The sequence below is a fragment of the Aythya fuligula genome, chromosome 21, assembly GCF_009819795.1.
Source record: "Aythya fuligula isolate bAytFul2 chromosome 21, bAytFul2.pri, whole genome shotgun sequence".
NCBI lineage: Eukaryota > Metazoa > Chordata > Aves > Anseriformes > Anatidae > Aythya > Aythya fuligula.
The window spans coordinates 3,470,911-3,489,041 of NC_045579.1; the positions used below are offsets into that span (position 1 = coordinate 3,470,911).

Genomic DNA, 18,131 nt, shown 5'->3' on the forward strand with positions numbered 1-18,131 from the left:
AGTAGAGAACAGCCAACAAAAATACCACTTCTTGTGTACTTAGTGATGTGTTGGAGCCTTCTGACATGTTGCATCTGCTCTAGCAAAATTTGCAAGCTTATGACAGATATCCCATAGACAGTCCACCATAAGAAAGTAATTTTTTTTTTTTTTTTTATGAGTAGTGATGGGGATTTTAGGACATTTAACTGCAATCAGCCTGAGTATTTTAAGTGTTTGAAATAAGGCTTGTGTTGGTCACTGATGCTGATTACAGCAAAGAACCACATGTTCTGAAGAAAGCGTAAAATGACAGATACTTAACTAAATCATTTGAGAGAGAGTTAATATTGGACTGTGCTTAAGGAAACAGACCTTTTTAGGTTTTTTTTTAAGCATTAGTTTAGAAAGAAGCGTGGGGATTGCTTGTCAACTTTTCCTATAATATGTCTTTAAAAAGGTACCTTGGCAATCTCAGTCCTTCTCAGTGTTGTGAAACTGTGTGCAACTCAGCATTACTACAATATCTTTGTTTTCTTTAGGTGTCCTTTCTGGTAACAGAAGATTCCAAAGTATCCACAGCCTTTTATTCTGGAGGCTTTTGCACTCCAATTTGCTCTTCTACAGACACAAACTGAACGTTGGACTGATATACAGCCTTTGTCAAATATTTTGAAATGTAAATGTAAAGAGTTATTGTATATTAAAAGTTGGTTTAAGCCAATTTATAGCTGCTGTTGGAAAAACACAAGCTGTCTGAAACACAACACTTGATTTGGGTTTCCAGGACAGTGAAGACTGATTGTACCACAGATGTCTATGGCTCCACTTGGTCTTTGGGGAACTGGTGATCCATTGAATATAACTATATACGGGTTTTGACTCACTTTGCAATGTAACTAAGTCAGTTGGAGATTAATTACTGCCCTTATCAGTCGTATTGATGTGACTGCAGTGAGCTCAGTGCAGTTTTGCAGGAGGTTTCATTTTGTTCTGGGGCTGTGCTGGATAAGTGGAGAGGGAAGAGAAGCAGAATTTGTTTCATCCTGTTACCTTGTTTTCAAACTCGATTCTTATCCCCAAATTGGAAACTGTTTATCTGCTTATTACATTAGTGCAGGAGTCCTGTCTCAGACTAGAACTGGATTTTGGTGCAGACATAAGAATTTAAGACCTTGAGCTGAGCAAAATCGGGTGCCTCTGTGCAGACTGCTCGGTGGCAAACTGGGTGCAGGGTATAAATGAAATACCACTTGGGAGCTTCGCACAGTGTCCGGATTAAAAATCAGTATCAGGAAATAACTAGGGCAAATTAATAATCGGCATAGGAGGCAGAAGGGGGGAGAGCTGGTCATAACTTGAAACAGAAAATGGTTATTAAATGTGAGGGTGAAGATAAAGTTATGATTTATGAATAAAACATATTAAAAACAATGCACAAAATACAACAGAGTAGCCATGTTTAGATGCCATGTTGTATTTGAATATTTTTGTGCCAATAAATTACACCAAAACCTAGAAACATTTGACTCTTCTTGTTTATTCGTAAGAAACTTTTAGGCAAAGACGGGAAAGCAGAGGAAGATTTTCCTGAACGAAAATGCTTCCTGGAACGACAGTTTCTGCAGCAGGTCAGGGGTTTGGATAACTTTCACTTTTTCCGGCAGCTGGAGGCAAAATTAAAGAGTGGTGGCCGTCAGCTGTGGGAAGAAACGGGACTGGAAAGCCTCCGGCGGTCGCCCCCTTCCCCCTGAGGGGCGCTGAGGGCCCCTCAGTGCCCGCCCCCTCCTCTTCTTCCCGCCAGGGGGCGCCAAAGCGGAGCCTAGGCGCCGCCTCCCCACTGCGCATGCGCACCCCCCTACTCCCGCCTCCTCCCCGCCCGCCGGCGTTCTCGCGAGAGCTCCCGAGCGTCGCGTGTCTGCGGGGGCAAGATGGCGGCCGCCGTTAGCGGGGGGAGCGGCGGGGCGGCGGCCGGGAGCGCGGCGGCCCGGGAGGGGAGCGGCGGCCCGGCGGAGCGGGCCGGGGAGCCGGAGCCGGAGGCGAAGCGCGGGGAGGCGCCGCTGCCCGGCTTCGACGACGCCGACGCCTTCGTTAAGGTGTGGGGCGGGGGGGAAGCGGGGCGGGTGCGGTGGACTACAAGTCCCGGCGTGCCTTGCGCGGCGCGGGCCGTGGCTGCCGGGCGGTTTGCGAGTGAGGGGGCCGCGGGGCATGCTGGGGGCTGTAGTCCTGCCCTCAGGGGCTGCGGGGCTGCCCGCGGTCGGTGCCGTTAACGTACCGCAGCAGCCGTCTGCGTGCCGGCGGCTCCAACGAGCGTTATGCCCGGCCTTAAGTACCAAAATAAGCCTTGGGAGCCCGTTGCCGTTATATTTTGTCACTTTAAAGGAATTCTAGCAAGATGCCGTGAACTTAGTGGCGTGAAAAACCCCGAGGGTAACAGGTCTGAGGGGCAGTCGTGCCTCGGGCGGGCTCGGTGTGGTGCGTTTCTGTCAGGTAGCCCCCAGTAAAGGGAATAATCTGGGGAGGTACTGATAATGGTGTTCTCTGGTAACGGTGTTCCTGCACAGTACGCGCTGGGCACGGTGGTGGCAGCAACAAAGGCCTCCAATGGGCTCCCCCGGCCTGGTGACGAATATGACTTCTACCGAAGCTTCCCTGGCTTCCGCGCCTACTGCGAAACACAGGGCCATCGCCTCCTCCACTGGTAAGGCTGTGTTTGAGTCTCAGTGCCACTGACAGTAGCCTCCGATCCAGAACAGCACGTAGCATCTCCATTTGGAAACTCCAGGCTAGTTGGAGATAAAGGGAGATTTTCATAGAATCATAAGAGTCATAGAAACACAAGGTTGGAAAGGACCTACAAGAACATCTAGTCCAACTGTCCTCCTTTTATGTCACCAAATTTTAGCTACTTTTCTATCAGTTCACAGTTTAAATAACAAGTTTACAGAATACTTTTCATAATGGTTTAGGTAAAGAACCTAATGGAGTGAGCAGAGGCTGATAAAATGTACTAGGCAATCTGTTCAGAAAGTCGTACGATTCCAAATAAATTTATTATAACAGTATTGTACGGGTGTTTTTTGTATCCACTGCTCACTCAACATCGTATACAGGTACTGCATTTGTTCAATTTTCAAACTTTTAAGGTGTAGAAAGTTGAAACGAATTGGATGGTTTAGTGTTCATTTAAATTGCTAATACCTGTGCTGTTCTCTTGCAAGTATGAGCAGGGTGATGCAATACCATGGCTGCCGCAGCCACATGAAAGATCACAGCAAAGTAACAGAGCTGGAAGATAAATTTGATATGCTGGTTGACTCCAATGACGTCATTCTTGAAAGAGTGGTGAGCAAATTATTCCTCTATACTGTTTGTGTAAGCTATTCAGCTGTTGCAGGTTTTTTCATGACATAAATTTCAGAGGTAGCACTTCTACAATTAGGTTTAGTGTTTCCGTAATCTGATGATTTTTTTCATTTTATTTAAAAAGCTTTTCTGTGTACTAGACCAGTGTTCACAGCAGCTAAAGCAGACAAGTCATGGCCCAGAGGTAGTGAAGATAATCTGTGACCTGTGAGGAGACTAAATACAGCCTGACATAATAACCTCATAAGCTGAGAATGGGTCTGTAAATTTTCTTTTTCTGGAATTTAGGGTATTTTACTGGATGAAGCAGCAGGAGTGAACAAAAACCAGCAGCCAGTCCTCCCTGCTGGGTTGCAGCTTCCACAGACTATTGTTTCCAGCTGGAACCGCAAGGTGAGGCCTCCGCACTCAGTTTGCTGTGCTGTCATAGCTTTTTGTCCTAGCATTGGTGCTACAGGTTTTCTAGTGGAGTGTAGTAGTTAAATGTTTCCTCAGATTTTTTTTCATGCATTCTTACTCCTTTTCTTTGTGTAAAACTTGATTGTAGAATCTCTGTGCTTTCAGTTGCCAACTTAGCTTAATGCACGCAACAGCTTTACCTTTACTCAAGGAATTCAGAGACCTGATTCAGAGAACTGTCATTCTGTTCAGAACTCTTACTGCAGAAGAGTGGCCCGCTTTTGAGTTTGGGGTGTAATTTTATTCCTCTGAAAATTAGGTCAATCTGAATAAAATTGATTCTAGACGTTTATTAAGTCATGTTAATTTTACTTGTGGTTTGCTTTCTTTTTAATAGGCAGGAGAATCCCACAAAAGGACCAAGTCCGAAACCTTCCGATTGCTTCATGCCAAGAACATCTCTCGACCACAGCTTAAGTTTCGGGAAAAGATTGACAATTCCAACACTCCCTTTGTACCTAAACTTTTTATCAAGCCAAATGCTTTAAAACCTTTGCCTGAAGGTAAGATGCTTCCCTTTTGTTTGGTAATCTGTTGGGAACATTTGACACAAATCTGTATTCATAATACAGGAGAGGAATCGTTGACTGTAAAAATGAGTAACAGCAGATGTTGACCATTTAGATGAAGTAAGCTTCGTGGCTCTGTTGTTTACATACATGCAGTGTAAGGGTCGGTCAACATATAACACATTTTTGTTGGTATAAAGTATTTAACCTGTTCTAAACAGGTATTCTGCTGCTTCTTTTTGCCACCATTGAATGTCCATGGTGAGAGTTCCTCTGGCACCAGGAGTTGTGTTGACTAGTCTATTATGTCTGGCTGGCTTTACAGATAACTCTCTCTAATTACTTAAGAGCAGCAGGTGTAGGGTTAGACCTAGATTCGGTTTGGCTGCTTTATCAAAGCTGCCAGTGAAATATCCTGTCTCAACAACTTGTCACTCTGCTGACAGTGACTCATCCGTGGTCTGCACTGATGTGGGTTGTGCTTTAGTGCATGGGAGCGATTGAAAGATTTTTCTGAAGATTTTTCAATCTCCTTCCAAGCTCTCAGCAGAACCACCTTGCATCTCACTTAATGACAGCCTGATAAAACCTAGTAACTAAATTATCATTGCAGGTGCAGACAGAAATCCTGTTGGCAGCAAAAGCTGCAGGTCTAAATTACGAAGTTTTTGATAGCTCCTGATTTTAATGGGATCCTATGATGGGTGGAGGGAAGAGATAGTAGTAGGCAGAGAATGTTGTGTGTGGGACCCGGTCCAGTTGTTCCATATCGGTTGTTCAGCCCTCACAAAAAGTGGACGGGAACGAAAGGAGCGCCCTGAAGACTTGGATGTACCAGCTGCTTTGGCAGACTTCATACACCAGCAGAGGACGCAGCAAACTGAGCAAGACATGTAAGAAATTAAACTGACAGCAAGGTGCTTGGAGTGCATTGATGAACATGCACTTCTATGGTCCCCTTGTGCTGATGATATTTATGTGTGACAGCTCTGCATGTGTCTGTGTCTGTACGCTGCATTGCGTGTGATTCGCTTTAGTCAACTGCAGTTATTTTAAACCTGTCCTTAACAAGAGACAAAATTTCTACTCGATGTGGAAACTACCAGAGCTCTCAAAGTCTCTGTGCACTGGCTTCAGAAAGATGACTGAAGTTTAGTCCGTGCCTGTTTTCCTAATTTCCACAGGTTTGCTCACCCTTACCAGTACGAACTGGAGCATTTTTCTCCACCAGATGGAGTTCTCAAGAAACCAGAGCCCCAGGTTGGTGCCCACGTTAATTTACTAGCAGATGCAGTAAGTTTGCAGCTGGCCGTGCTTGACAAATTTCAGAATTGATGGTGGAGGTCAGGGGTGGGAATTGACAGAGAACATAGCATTCTTAATAATTTGCTCTGCCAGATGTACAGGCCCATCAAGGAAACACCCTGTCATTTTATCACCACACTGGATGAGCTGGTAGAACTAAATGAAAAGCTTATGAACTGTAAAGAATTTGCCCTGGACTTAGAGGTAAGAAACTCGCTTTTTTTTGTTTGTTTAAAAGTTACATGTATGCTGTTAGAGCCTAAGAGACGATTACATTCTTACTGGTTTTTAGTCTTCTCTCTATCCTGCTGTTAGCATACTTTTACATGTATTTGCTTCGTGGCCCTAATCTATCAGATATTGTCTAGGAGGCTGAATCAAACAGTGGCAATATTTTAATGGCAGTAATGGTTGCACATTTCGTACTGGATTTAATCCTTTTTAAATTCTGCCCATGCTGCTTTTTGTCATGCTAGAGCCTGCAAAGAGAAAACTTGTTCATCTGATTGTCTTTTGCTTTGAGAATTCCTCTGTTAATGTTTCTTCCTTCATTTGGGGTGCAGTATTTTTTTGTAGTATTACTTCTGTGGTAGAAGTAATAGCTCTCTTCATATTTTTCAGCACCATTCCTACAGGAGCTTCCTGGGCTTGACGTGCCTGATGCAGATTTCCACCCGAACAGAAGACTTCATTATTGACACACTGGAGTTGCGCAGTGACATGAACATTCTCAATGAGACTTTCACAGACCCTGCAATTGTGAAGGTCAGCTGCCAAATTCACCAGAATTCCTCATGGGGTTTTTTTGATTTTTTGAACTTTATTATCATTGAAAGCACACTGTATGCTCTGTCTTGGTCTCTTGGCTTTCATTATAATTTGTTCATGTGCCTGTTTCCTTGATGCAAGAGGGAAATTACTTACTGAGTGCACTCATTTAGTTTTCCTGCACTTAATGCTGAAGGTCAGAGAAAAAAGAAATCTGGTCCAAGACACATGAATATGAAACCACAGCACTGACAGCATAGGGAAGAGATGTTTTTCATATCATTCCCAATTTCTGTTGGTCTTCAAGGTCCTTCATGGTGCTGATTCAGATGTGGAATGGCTGCAAAAAGACTTTGGCCTGTACTTGGTGAACATGTTTGATACTCACCAAGCTGCTCGTCTTCTCAATCTTGGCAAGCACTCCTTGGACCACTTGCTGAAGCTGTATTGCAATGTGGATGCTGACAAGCAGTACCAGTTGGCTGACTGGAGGATACGGTAAGAACTGAGCCCTTAGATGTGCTGGAGCTACTTATCCTTGTTTGTATTTTGGGGCAGAAGTGTATTTCTAGTCGCAAGCCCACAGCTGGAGGTTAATCTCAAAGTCAACAAGCACAGCATATACCTGGCAGTGCTTGAAGTTCTTTTGAGCATTACATTTTCCTATGTTTCTTTAGAAATTTAATTATTTGGGGTAGGTGAGGGAGTACTGGTTGATAAAAAGCTTCTGGAATCAAGCTTCTTAGGAACAGCACTGAATCACTGCAGTGTTATGGAGAAGGTCAGTATTTGGCTTCTCAAGAGTCCCCCAAAAATGATTGGTCACCCATAGTAGATGGTGCAGCATTCAGTTAGAGCAGTGAGCCTGGCTGTGGGACACAGGTCCCAGATTTAGTTTATGTAGGCTCTGCAGAGAGAAAGAAGTTGTGACAAATACTGCAGCAGGTAGTTCTGACATCTGACTTAGCTACACAGTATCCAGCATCTGAACAAGATGTCATCTGAGTAGGAGAGTGCACAGCATGTTGCTGCTGTTGCCCAACAAATCCTTCAGGAAGGAAACAGAAAAATTTCCATATTAGTTCTTAGCATGCTTCAGATGCAGTTTGCCCTAATGGGCTCTGCAAAGGGAAGAAGCTGATTGTTTGGGGCAACTGAAATACATTGGTGTAATTTTGGCTCTTTTTCTAGCCCTTTGCCAGAAGAAATGATTCAGTATGCCCGTGATGACACTCACTACTTACTCTACATTTACGATAAAGTGAGGGAGGCACTGTGGGAGAGAGGGAACGAGCAGCCCACTCAGCTCCAGATTGTGTGGCAACGCAGCAGAGACATCTGCCTGAAGGTAAAGCTTCAGCTTGTTGGATTACCTGGATCAGAATACGGGCTTACTAGGGCATCAAGTCCTTCGCCTGTTTCGGCATCTGTTGCATAGACTCATTTTCAGTTGTGTCGTGTGCCTGGCCTCCCCGCCACCCCATATCTGCATGTCTGAAATCAGCTGTATAAATTCACACTGTTATATGCTGTCACTTGTTTCGCTAGCCAAAATCCTTGGGTTCAGATTCTCTCTTGCTGTTTTTTGAATGCTGGCACACCTTTGCCTCCTGATGCTTTCAGGTGTACCTTTCCCTGGGGAGATGTTACATTTCCAGCTCTGCTGGACATTCCTAAAACTTCAAAGCCTTGGTGGAGTTGCATTATGAGGCAATTACATTGCATGTGTGGAAACTACCGACTCCGGGATATGTTATACCTGAGTTTACTCCGTCCCCTTACATCTGCATGAGATTTTGTCCTGATGAAGCAAGGCAACTAGAAAGCACTGGTTTGGTAACAGATCATGAGCGTTTCTTTTTTTTCCCATCCAGAAATACATCAAGCCCCTCTTTTCAGATGAATCCTATCTTGAACTCTACAGGAGGCAGAAAAAGCATCTCAACACACAGCAGCTAGCAGCATTTAGGTTGCTGTTTGCATGGAGAGACAAGACGGCACGTCAGGAGGATGAGAGTACAGGGTAGGAAGTTATTTATTACAAATACTGGCTTAAATGAGTCTATTGAATTGTGCAACTGCCCCCAAGAGGGGACAATTCTCTTACGTAATGGAAATTAGTGTACTGAATCAGGCAACTTTTTACATTTGGAACACAAGTCCTGTTATGATAGCACTAAATTCTTCTGGGTATCTAGATCAGCCCTGCTTAATATCTTCTTAAATGATTTCATCTCTTCAGATGTTGTGAAATGAGGTAGGCTTGTGTATTTTGAAGGTAATTCTTCACTTACATTCACACTGCCTCTTTGTGTTGTAGATACGTGTTACCAAATCATATGTTATTGAAGATAGCAGAGGAACTGCCCAAGTAAGTTTTGCTCATCCTTGAAGAGTCTCACTTGATTTTAATACCCAGCAAGGTTTTTCCTAGTGTGTAATTACTTCTGCAGTTGGTCCCTTTCTTCCAGCTGACAATACTGCTTTTCTCTGTAGCTCTTCAGTTTGCAAGACAAATAAATTGCAGTACTTCTTCAGAAGCCTCTAGAGTTCTGGGATATACATCTCTGTGTTTTATTAGTGGAATAAAATCACATTCCTTTGCATTGCTTTATGTCACACATTTCCCCACCCCGCCCTGAGATTCCTACAGTATTACAGAGCAAGTAAGAGTTCCCCTATAACATCTGTTTTTGTCAGTTCTTAAAGGGAGCTGAGTGGAGGCAGATCCCTTTCAACGCCTATTTTTATGCAAAGTTTTCCTCAAACACTTGGCACTCATCATCTAATGTTCCATGCTTGAGAATGATAAAAATGCATCCTTAAATGCAAGTCCACTGCCAGCTTCCGTAGAGGAACGCTGAACAAGGAACAAAATGCAGATGAGGGCAGACAGACCACAAAAAAGATGAGTGAGTGGAGATCTGCATTAACAGTTTCTTCTTACCTGCACAAACTGAGTAGAAAAAAAAAAAAATCATCTTGGAGAATGAATTCTGACAGATTAATCTAACTTGTCTTGTCCTGTCGCAGTCAGGCCTGTGGTTATATCTGGTTGTGCATCCTTTGAATGCAAATGCTTAACATCAGCCATAAATACAGCACACTGAATTTTTCTCATCTCTCTTTAGAGAACCCCAGGGCATCATTGCTTGCTGTAATCCAGTCCCACCACTAGTTCGCCAGCAGATTAATGAATTGCATCTTCTCATTCAGCAGGCCCGAGAGATGCCGCTTCTCAAGGTAGGAGTAGCTTGTATCACACAAGAGAGTCATCACTTCCTTTCCATAACCCAGGTACTACAGCTAAATGGTGACCTGTGGTGCTGAGTTGTCTGCTGAAGTTTGCTTGAACATTGAGTGTAGTGTTCTGTAGTGGAGCAGGAAGATATATGGCAGTTTTTTCTTGCCCATCTATTGTCTGATGTGTACTGGCTTAGACGTTATGTAGTTCCTTGGAAAGCTAGAGCGGGACAAGAACAGGCCCTACTTGAACAGCATGCAGTTGCCTGTACAGTGCCATATCCTTACACTGCACATTTACTTGTGTGAGGAAGAAATGGACCTTGTAGAATTAGTAGGCCATGTAAATGGGTTCATAAATCTTTTTCCACTGTGGCAAAGCAAAAAACAAAACAACAACAACAACAAAAAAGAACACTTGAATTCATTAAATAAAACCTGTCATCAGCATATAGATATCAGTACGGTCTTCTTCCTTTGATAAAACGGAACCATTTGTGAGCATGAACATGTGCTTTCTGTGTGAGGCATTTAAATATATCCATATGCAGGAAAAGAAGAAATAAATTAATTTTAGCTTGTAATAGATATATTGTGAGGAGGCTAACCTAGAAGAAATAGATCAGGTGCAGTTAACTGATGTTTCTCTCCCATTCTAGTCGGAGGTTGCTTTGACAGTCAAGAAGAGGGCACCTCTGTCCAACCCGGAGGTAATGTTTGCATAATATTTGTTACCTGATGTCTCAAGCATTAAACTCGAATTAAAAAAAAAAAAAAAAAAAAAAAAAAACATAGCAAAATTTTAACTTCTGGTAAATTCTTTGTTCTAATCTGTTTTAACAGGTCTCTCTACTTTAGCTTAATGTTTATTTTTCTGTGCTAGACTCGTAACATTACCAGCTGTAAATTGGTATTTTACAAACCACCACAACAACAGCACTTAATGCTTCATCAGCAAACACTCTAGATGCTGGGCAGTTGCATGTGTGTCAGCCTATATTGATAGATCTTTAAGAAGGGAAGTCTCAGATGAGTTTCTAAGGCTGCCTCATTTATTCTCCTCCTGCTTATGAAGTAAAGCATCTCCGCTAGCCTGTGGGTATTTCCACAGATATGCTTTTGATGCCATTTGTAATGTGCTCTGGCAGGTGAGTTATACTAAAAATACTCAGTCTCTGAATTTCTCCCTTTTCTTTGAATTTTAAGTATCTCTTCAGTATCTGAAAACACATAGATTCATAGAATAGTGTACTAATGGTGTTTGCAATGTGAATCTTTCTGCAGAAGCTGGAGAATACCTTATTTGGACCACATGACAGTTCCCGTATTCCTATGGATGATTTTCAGAGCAACTCTGCATTGGGTAATTAGGACTTAACCTAAAAACTGTGATAATAATGACATGATATGGCTTTGATATGGGGAAATAAGCAGCACTGAGGATACTTTCAGTGAATGTTGTTACACAAAGAGCAGTATAATATACAAGTATCTAATAAAAAAATGTTTTTTGTTTTTTGTTTTTTTTTTCAATGTAGAGTCTGCACCAGTCTTGGAACATGATTCTCTCTTCTCAGACAGTGAGAGAACAATGAATATTCAGGGTGGCCAGCCAGAGTCAACATGCCTCGTTGCTACTGCCACTGTCAGCATATTCAGTGTAAGCAATGTCTGTGATACTGTCAGTGTTTTAAGTATAGGAAAACATTCTTAATAATCTGGTAAAACTGTGTAGTAGTGTTGCAAGAAATAGTAAGGTAAGATATGCATAGGCACTGGCAGGTACTGCCTTCCTGTCAAGCATATGGCATAACCGAGATAATTAGGTAAGGAGGTCAGCAAATTAATTAAACCTCTGCAGAGGATTACTGCCATCACTGGAGTTTCAGATAAAGTGAGAAATAACATGCCTGTAATGGCAGTAGCCAAAGCTAAAAATTATTAATGTTAATGTTTCTTCTCTCTCTCTCCTTTTTTTTTTTTTTTTTTTTGTAGGAATGTGATGAAGATGATGGAAATGAGAAAGTTTTAACAACTGCACAGAAGAAAGCTCAACGTATAATGGAGTCCTTTGAAAATCCATTTAGAATGGTAAAATTCAAATTCAAAATTGGGTAAAACCCAGTATGTATTTATAATGGTACTGATAAACCACCCTGTGTGGAGGATGCTCTGAGCTGTTTTTCCGGGTTACATGAAAGATCTTGATATAGCATCAGTTGCTGCTTTCTTACTGGAATTGAGAGATTGCCCTTTGGAAGCATACACATGTGGTTTTGTTTTCAAAACATGTTGAATTGCCTCTTAGATATGTCTTCCTAAGTCGTAAACAGACCTCTCATTTTTTTTAATCGAGGTTGAGGTTTCTTTAATTTGCATCACATTTTCATCTCTGTGCCTGAAGTTAGTGAGCTGATTTTACTCCTCTAATAAATGAAACAAGAACAATAGAATACTTTGCTAGAGATTGGGAGTGGCAGATTACTAGGAAGTAGTATCAAAACAACTGTTTTCTGATGTGTGTTTGGGGTTGGTTGGTTTGATTTTTTTTGGGTTCATGGTGTGGGGTTTTTTTATGTTGATTGGTTATTTTTCCTTTAATATTTCTTCAGCTATAGCTGTGGTAACTACAGAAAGAAAATGTTTCAAATGGTTTATATTTAAGTAGCATTGTAGCAATGAGCCTATGAGCACTAATGTCACATGCTGTATTTAAAGAAAAATGTTTTTTTCCTTTCTACAGTACTTACCTTCAGAACAGAATCCTGCCTATGTCTCACAGTCTGCAAAGTTTGATCCGTCATCAAAAATTTATGAAGTAAGCCTAATTTTAAAATTTCCTGCCAAGTACTACAAAAGAAACAAATAAGTAGACTATTTTACTTTGGGAACATTAGCAATTTTTTTTCTTGGGTTCTTCTTAGAAAAAAGAATATAAGTTTTGAGAAACTTCCTGTGTTTCTGAATCAGTGGTTCATTGTTTCTATAGCATTTGTATTCTTCAAAGAACCTAGAATTGGAGACCTTCCACTCTGCAGTCCCTGTCTGTCAAAGCTACAAACTACTACTGAAGTCTGTATCTGCCTTTGTTCTCATTGGGCTTGTTTGTAGCTCAAGAACTTTTAAAGCACATGGTTTTACTTTACATGGTGCAGCAGATCTTAATCTCTTTTACAATCCAATTTGATCTTTTGTACTTCTTAATGAAGACCAGCATGTGGTAGCAGGTTTATAAACTCCCTTTTGCCATAAAACTTCAAAGAAAACGATCCCAGGTAATTTTTTTCATCATAGATCAGCAATCGATGGAAGTTGATGAGTCAGACACAAGTACAGAAGGAGCCCAAGGAAGAAATAAAAAAGAAAGCAGCCCAGCAGTCAGGTAAAGCCATTCTTTTGCTCCTCAATGTGTTGGCTAGCATGCTTTTTCCTGATACATTTACGTTGTTTCTCAGTCATAAGAATACCTTAGGAGATGGATTTTCAAATGGATGAGATTGCTTGACAGAGATTTCTCTAATCTCGTGCCTAATTTACTCCTGCTTTTTACAGTAATGCTTGTCTGTTTCCCTAGCTGATCGTGACCAGGCACAGAAGGCATATAAAGAGGCTACAGAAAACATTGTGTCTGTTCGTCAGCAAGCTATGGTATGTCACTGAATTCCATACTTACAGCCTTTGCCTTTTTTTTTATCTTCTTAACGTAGTTCAGAATGAAACCCCAAGCTGCCTGTTACTCTGAAATATTCCCTGAGTTGAAAGCAGCTGATTTCAGGTGACCCGAATGGCTGCCTTGATTGGCAGGCTGTCTGTGGTTCTGCCCTATGTATAGCAGCAGGCCCCTAGCAGCTGTGCTGTGCAAATCTTTGCATCCCTCTGTGTCTTCAGAAGGGAATGCGTTCCACTGCTGCACCTCACTGCTCCTTCCTTGCCCAGGTTCCTCAAGATCCGCCTGTGCATTGACACCAGATCTCAGCCTCTAGTATCCTGTGAAATGACAACTTGGCTTTTTGCCTGAAAAGCCCCTGCTCTGAGGACAGTGGGGGAACAGTTCAGGCCCAAAGAAGAACACTGCTTTCTTCCTGCACTTTTACTGCCATAGACAGTCCCCAGTTGTCACTGGAGCCCGGGTCCACTGACAGTTCACTTGCATGCTGGTGTTCATGCCTTCACAGAGATGTTTCATTCTCCTGAACTTGTCCTTGTTTTTATTCCATGGGTTGCTTTCACAGCAGGAACAGGCTAATAAGAAGAGGGAGAGGGTCATCAGTGAAACGGGAACAGAATTGCCAAAACAAGAGAAGAAAAGGCCAAAAGCCTCCCAGCAACCAGAGGAGCTGGAAGCACCGAAGCAGTTTACCCCCTTTGATTACAGCAAGTCCAACTTCAAAGTGTTTGCGGGTAAGATCTGGATCTCTTGCTAGAGTGCTGCAGGCTGTGGAAAATGTTGCGAGCTGAGCCCTGAGAAGGCTGTATGTGAACACAGATGCCAAGGCAGTACAAACTTCCAATTCACTTACCTTACAGTGGGGAAATACTGAAAGAAATTTACCTGGGGAATCAACAGTTTAGCATTCTTTTTCTGGTTTGGAAACAAAAATCCTGAAACAGTTGGCTGAGGGGATTGTGGATTCACTGCTTGCTTCTCTGCTCTGTAGAGAAAAGTCATTGGTTTAATTGGACCCAAGGAATTAGGAGGCAAAGGAGATTTGACTCCTTTGTAATAAGCGTTCATTCAGAGGCTTCTTACACCCTTCAGAATCTGTTCTGGATTTTAGCATAGGAGACTGCAGTGAGATCTCCTTGTCAGAGAAAGACTGTGGATTGTACTGTTCTTTCTGGAAATGTTTAGTGATACTTCCTCTCCTCTTTCCCATAGGAAGCAGCAAATCGAAGCAGTCGGCACAGTTTGATCCTGCTAAACAAGCTTACACAGGCAAGGTACAGACATGTCATGAAAGAAGGAACGGAAATGTTGATGATATTGTGTACCCAGGTGGGGAGTCATTGGGAAAGGTAGCGGACTTTCTCAGGATCTGCAGAATGCTCTCTAACAGCACTTTGTACTGAGGTGCAGCTTCCAATCACAAATTCTTGTGTTATAGCCTGTTCCCATTCAGGAAGAGCTTTCTTAGGGCCCCACAGACTCTTCCATTATTTCTCCCTTTTATACATTGTTCACAGCTGTACCCCCAGCATGACAGGCACACTGCTTAGACCACAGCACTCCTCCACAAATTCACAATACCAAATTGAAGGCACTCTCCAAAATCTCAAAGTCACTCCAGTCACCCCAGGCCTTGGCAGGTCCAGGTGTTGCCTACATTCTCCACCAAGTGTTTTTTGTTTGTTTGTTTGTTTGTTTTTTGTTTGGTGGTGGTTGTTGTTGTTGTTGCTTTAGTTTTTTTTTTTTTTTTTTTTTTTTTTTTTTGTAAATTAATCAATTGGTAATTAACAACACAACCTTCTGATTGGGAGATTGAAGAGAAGAACAGACAACTACGAACTTAGGGAAACAAATCTACTTGTCTGTGACCAACACAGGGCAGTTCTTGTCCCCTCCTCCTCCCACAGGTCACTCTGGCAGACCTGGGTTACTATATCCTGTGTAGCACTCACATATGGAGCATTTGGGTGCTGATGCGTGATGTCAGTGGGCATTCAAGCATGAAGCAATAGGTGCCCATCTGTCAACTCATTGGGTGCTCAGGTGTTCGTTACGTTCTGAAGCTCATTTCTTGCATTTCAGCCTCTTTCCTGTACCTTCTGCCTTGTGTATTTAATCGAAAGGCAAATAGTACCAGGAAGCCTCTTAGACATTCATTAAAAACATTTTTTAGAAGCAAAACAGGTTTATGCCTGATAGTGTGTAAAATACAGTTTCCTGCAGTCTCTTTGCTGTGTCAGTTTAAACTTGTTTCAGAGAAGGGGGATGGGGAGGACCAACTGAACAGTGAATTTGGGAGGTTTTAGACCTGTATGGATTGCTCTGTATAGATGGGTAAACGGATACTGTGGCTCACGTGTCATGGTTAAACCAGCAAAACAGCATTTATTCAGGTGCATTCAGTGCAAGTGCATGAAGTCCTAAAACAAAGCTCAGAGTGTAAACAAGCAGTGTTCCTTGAAGTAGGAGGGACCTAACAGGACACGTATCACGTTGATTATACTGTATTTGGCAACTACCTCACTGTGTTGTTTGGTTTTTTTCCACACAGAAATTTGCTGGAGCTAACAAACTCCAACAGTCAGCTGGAAACCGAAGCATGTCCTACCTGGCAGGGAAGGCTGACAGGTGTGTCATCAGCCTCCTCTCATCACGCGTGGAGCATTTTTACTCCTGTGCTCCAGAGCCATGGGCAAAACGTAGCTATTGTCCTTTGCTGCTGTGGGAGCTTAAGCACATTTTATGGGAAGCGGTTGCATAACACTTACTTATGTTATTTTCGCAGCTTGACGTCAGTTTAAAGGAAAAAAGAAAAGGCTTAGTCAGGATTAATGCAAATAAAGGACAATTCTGGGTGGAAGGTTTGAAATACTGATCTAAAAGTTTGTGTTAATAGATGTGGGAGTCGCTTTCTTTGGCCACAAAGATAGGCAGAGGTGGGGAGAACATGTGTCTAGCTTGGGAAGACAAATAACAGTACTGCCAAATATGAATGTTCTCGTTCTGAATATACTTACTGTCTAGCTTCCCGGGCTTGATTCTTGTGAATTATTTAGCCAAAAAAGAGCAATGCTATGTAAGGGCAGCCTTAGAAGCAGAAAGATTCTGCACCATGACCCTTTCTCAAAAGAATCATTGAAAGTTATTGTAGATTTTTTAATCTTGAGTGAATGTAAAGCAAGAGTTAAGTCTTCTGTAACTCTCTTTTGTAGGGGTTCCAGACACCACTGGCCGAAGAGATAGTCCTTGTTACGAGACCTGTGGGAGTTGCTGCTGAACAAAACAATAGTCATAAGTACTGTCACCATGGAAAGGCAAATATTGGTCACTGAGCAGTTTTTGTACAGAAATCTTTTTAGCCCATTAAAATCCTTTTTTTCCTAAAGGATAAACATCTCAACTGGTTTGGCTTTTATTATCTTCACATTGTTTTTTCTAATTATACTCACAATGTTGCGTTGTTTCTAATTTTGAAAGTTTATCCTGTGTCCTCAAATACAGTTAGGCTAAACTTGTCAATTGTTTGAAGTTCAGAACCAGCGTGTCAGTGGAGTATGGAGGAATCCCTTGGCATCTCTAAAGCCAGCACAAAAATAATGGAGAGATTCAGTAGATGTGACTCAAACCCCAGCAGTCCAGAGGAAGAAATAAAGCCAGGCTCTTTTATGTTAGACTCTGCTTACAAATTGAACAGCATAGCTCATCTTTTACAAGACAAGGTAATATCAAAAAGAGTATATTTTCCTGTCAGTATTTGTATTTTTAAGCAAAGATTTTAAGAAGAGGGAAAGTGCTCAGCTGCTTTTTGGATCAGACATGGTAGTTACTTTTTCACCATAATGGTGTAGACAGAAAGCAATGCCTTTAGGTAGAAAAAGTAATGACACTGTACAATACTGGCTTGGGGAAAGCCAGTAGGGTTCTGTACTGCAACTGAATCTCACTGCGGCTGTAGTAATGTTCTCATAGTTTTAAATACCCAGAGCGAGTTACCCTAATGTCTTTGTAGAAAGAGTCTCAGACTATAAAGTGATTCAAGGATGGCAGAGTTCACTCTAAACAATTGAAGACAACTGAAAGCCAGTGATGCTCCTGTGAAAGAGGTAGACAAGGTAAACAATGTTGCCATTTTGGAGTTGGATGAACCAAAGGTTAGGGCTGATACAACTTCGCTTGAAGTTGTATTAGATCAGTGGCAGAGCTGCATCCTGGATTGCTGTTCACTGCTGTGATGAATGGAGCTTGCTGCCCTTCCCAAAGGCCTTATCTCTGCTCCATGATTTCCATTTCTGCCTGAAGATTTTCCATTGCATGCTCACGTGTTTTGGCAGTTACCATTATTTCTCTGTTATGTTAGGCTAGGTGCAAGGACTGAGTGGGTAGTGGTAAAAACTTGCTTCTGCATTCCTAACCTGAGGGCTGCATTTTAAAAGACGTGTCAGGAGGTTTGGTTTTTTGTTTGTTTATTTTCAATCATTTCCAATATCTCTGAGTAGGGGGTGGAAGGAACAGAGGAGGTTTATTCTCCTTGCGTATCTTAGGGTGAAGAGTGCCAGCTGAGCAGCATGGTAATGTCGAGACAAAGTCCCTTTCTGCTCATAAAATCTGGCTGAATGGCTGAATACTGGAGAATGCCTCTGAAAAGAGGCAGTTGAATAGCAATTTATTTAAGTGCATTTGCAGGGATTTGACAGTTCCCCTTCTTGTCAGCTTTATGCCTTCTGATACTTTGGTAATTGAAGAATGAGTAAAACTTCCTGAAAGCCCCATTGGCTGCAGAGATATTAAAAGTACTTGGTTTCTCGAAGTTTTCTATTTGCAGTTCTGTGCCAGGT

General features: G+C 42.1%; 2 protein-coding genes across 5 annotated transcripts in view; both read left to right on the forward strand.

Annotated features, from left to right (window-relative positions):
* The window catches only part of MTOR (mechanistic target of rapamycin kinase), a 64,995-nt gene extending 63,498 nt beyond the window's left edge, over positions 1-1,497 (forward strand). For all 3 annotated transcript variants that reach the window (XM_032201317.1, XM_032201318.1, XM_032201316.1), the window contains exon 58: positions 522-1,497. In XM_032201317.1, coding sequence (XP_032057208.1) covers positions 522-537 — 16 coding nt within the window. In that variant the 3' untranslated portion in view covers positions 538-1,497. The remainder of the gene's footprint in view (positions 1-521) is intronic.
* A 413-nt stretch (positions 1,498-1,910) lies between these two features.
* On the forward strand, positions 1,911-16,696 carry EXOSC10 (exosome component 10). 2 transcript variants are annotated; one of them, XM_032201322.1, is made up of 25 exons: positions 1,911-2,075; positions 2,544-2,680; positions 3,201-3,324; positions 3,634-3,738; positions 4,142-4,307; positions 5,095-5,206; positions 5,498-5,573; positions 5,712-5,822; positions 6,240-6,383; positions 6,694-6,884; positions 7,578-7,734; positions 8,261-8,409; positions 8,707-8,757; positions 9,518-9,629; positions 10,289-10,339; positions 10,914-10,992; positions 11,168-11,289; positions 11,625-11,720; positions 12,373-12,447; positions 12,924-13,011; positions 13,204-13,277; positions 13,862-14,030; positions 14,509-14,570; positions 15,848-15,924; positions 16,509-16,696. In XM_032201322.1, exons 1-25 carry the CDS (start codon positions 1,911-1,913, stop codon positions 16,537-16,539), a joined length of 2,724 nt encoding a protein of 907 aa, XP_032057213.1. In that variant the 3' UTR covers positions 16,540-16,696. The 2 variants fall into 2 exon arrangements, with proteins under 2 accessions (XP_032057213.1, XP_032057214.1); XM_032201323.1 differs by lacking the exon at positions 1,911-2,075 and having other exon boundaries at positions 2,299-2,680; positions 11,207-11,289.
* Positions 16,697-18,131: the final 1,435 nt, after the last annotated feature.

Excerpts from the sequence above, each read along its gene's own strand:
- EXOSC10 (XM_032201322.1), top strand. The coding sequence starts at position 1,911 with ATGGCGGCCGCCGTTAGCGGGGGGAGCGGCGGGGCGGCGGCCGGGAGC. Across the intron at positions 2,681-3,200 it reads GGCCATCGCCTCCTCCACTG|TATGAGCAGGGTGATGCAAT; the intron begins GTAAGGCTGTGT and ends TTCTCTTGCAAG. Across the intron at positions 8,758-9,517 it reads ATAGCAGAGGAACTGCCCAA|AGAACCCCAGGGCATCATTG; the intron begins GTAAGTTTTGCT and ends ATCTCTCTTTAG.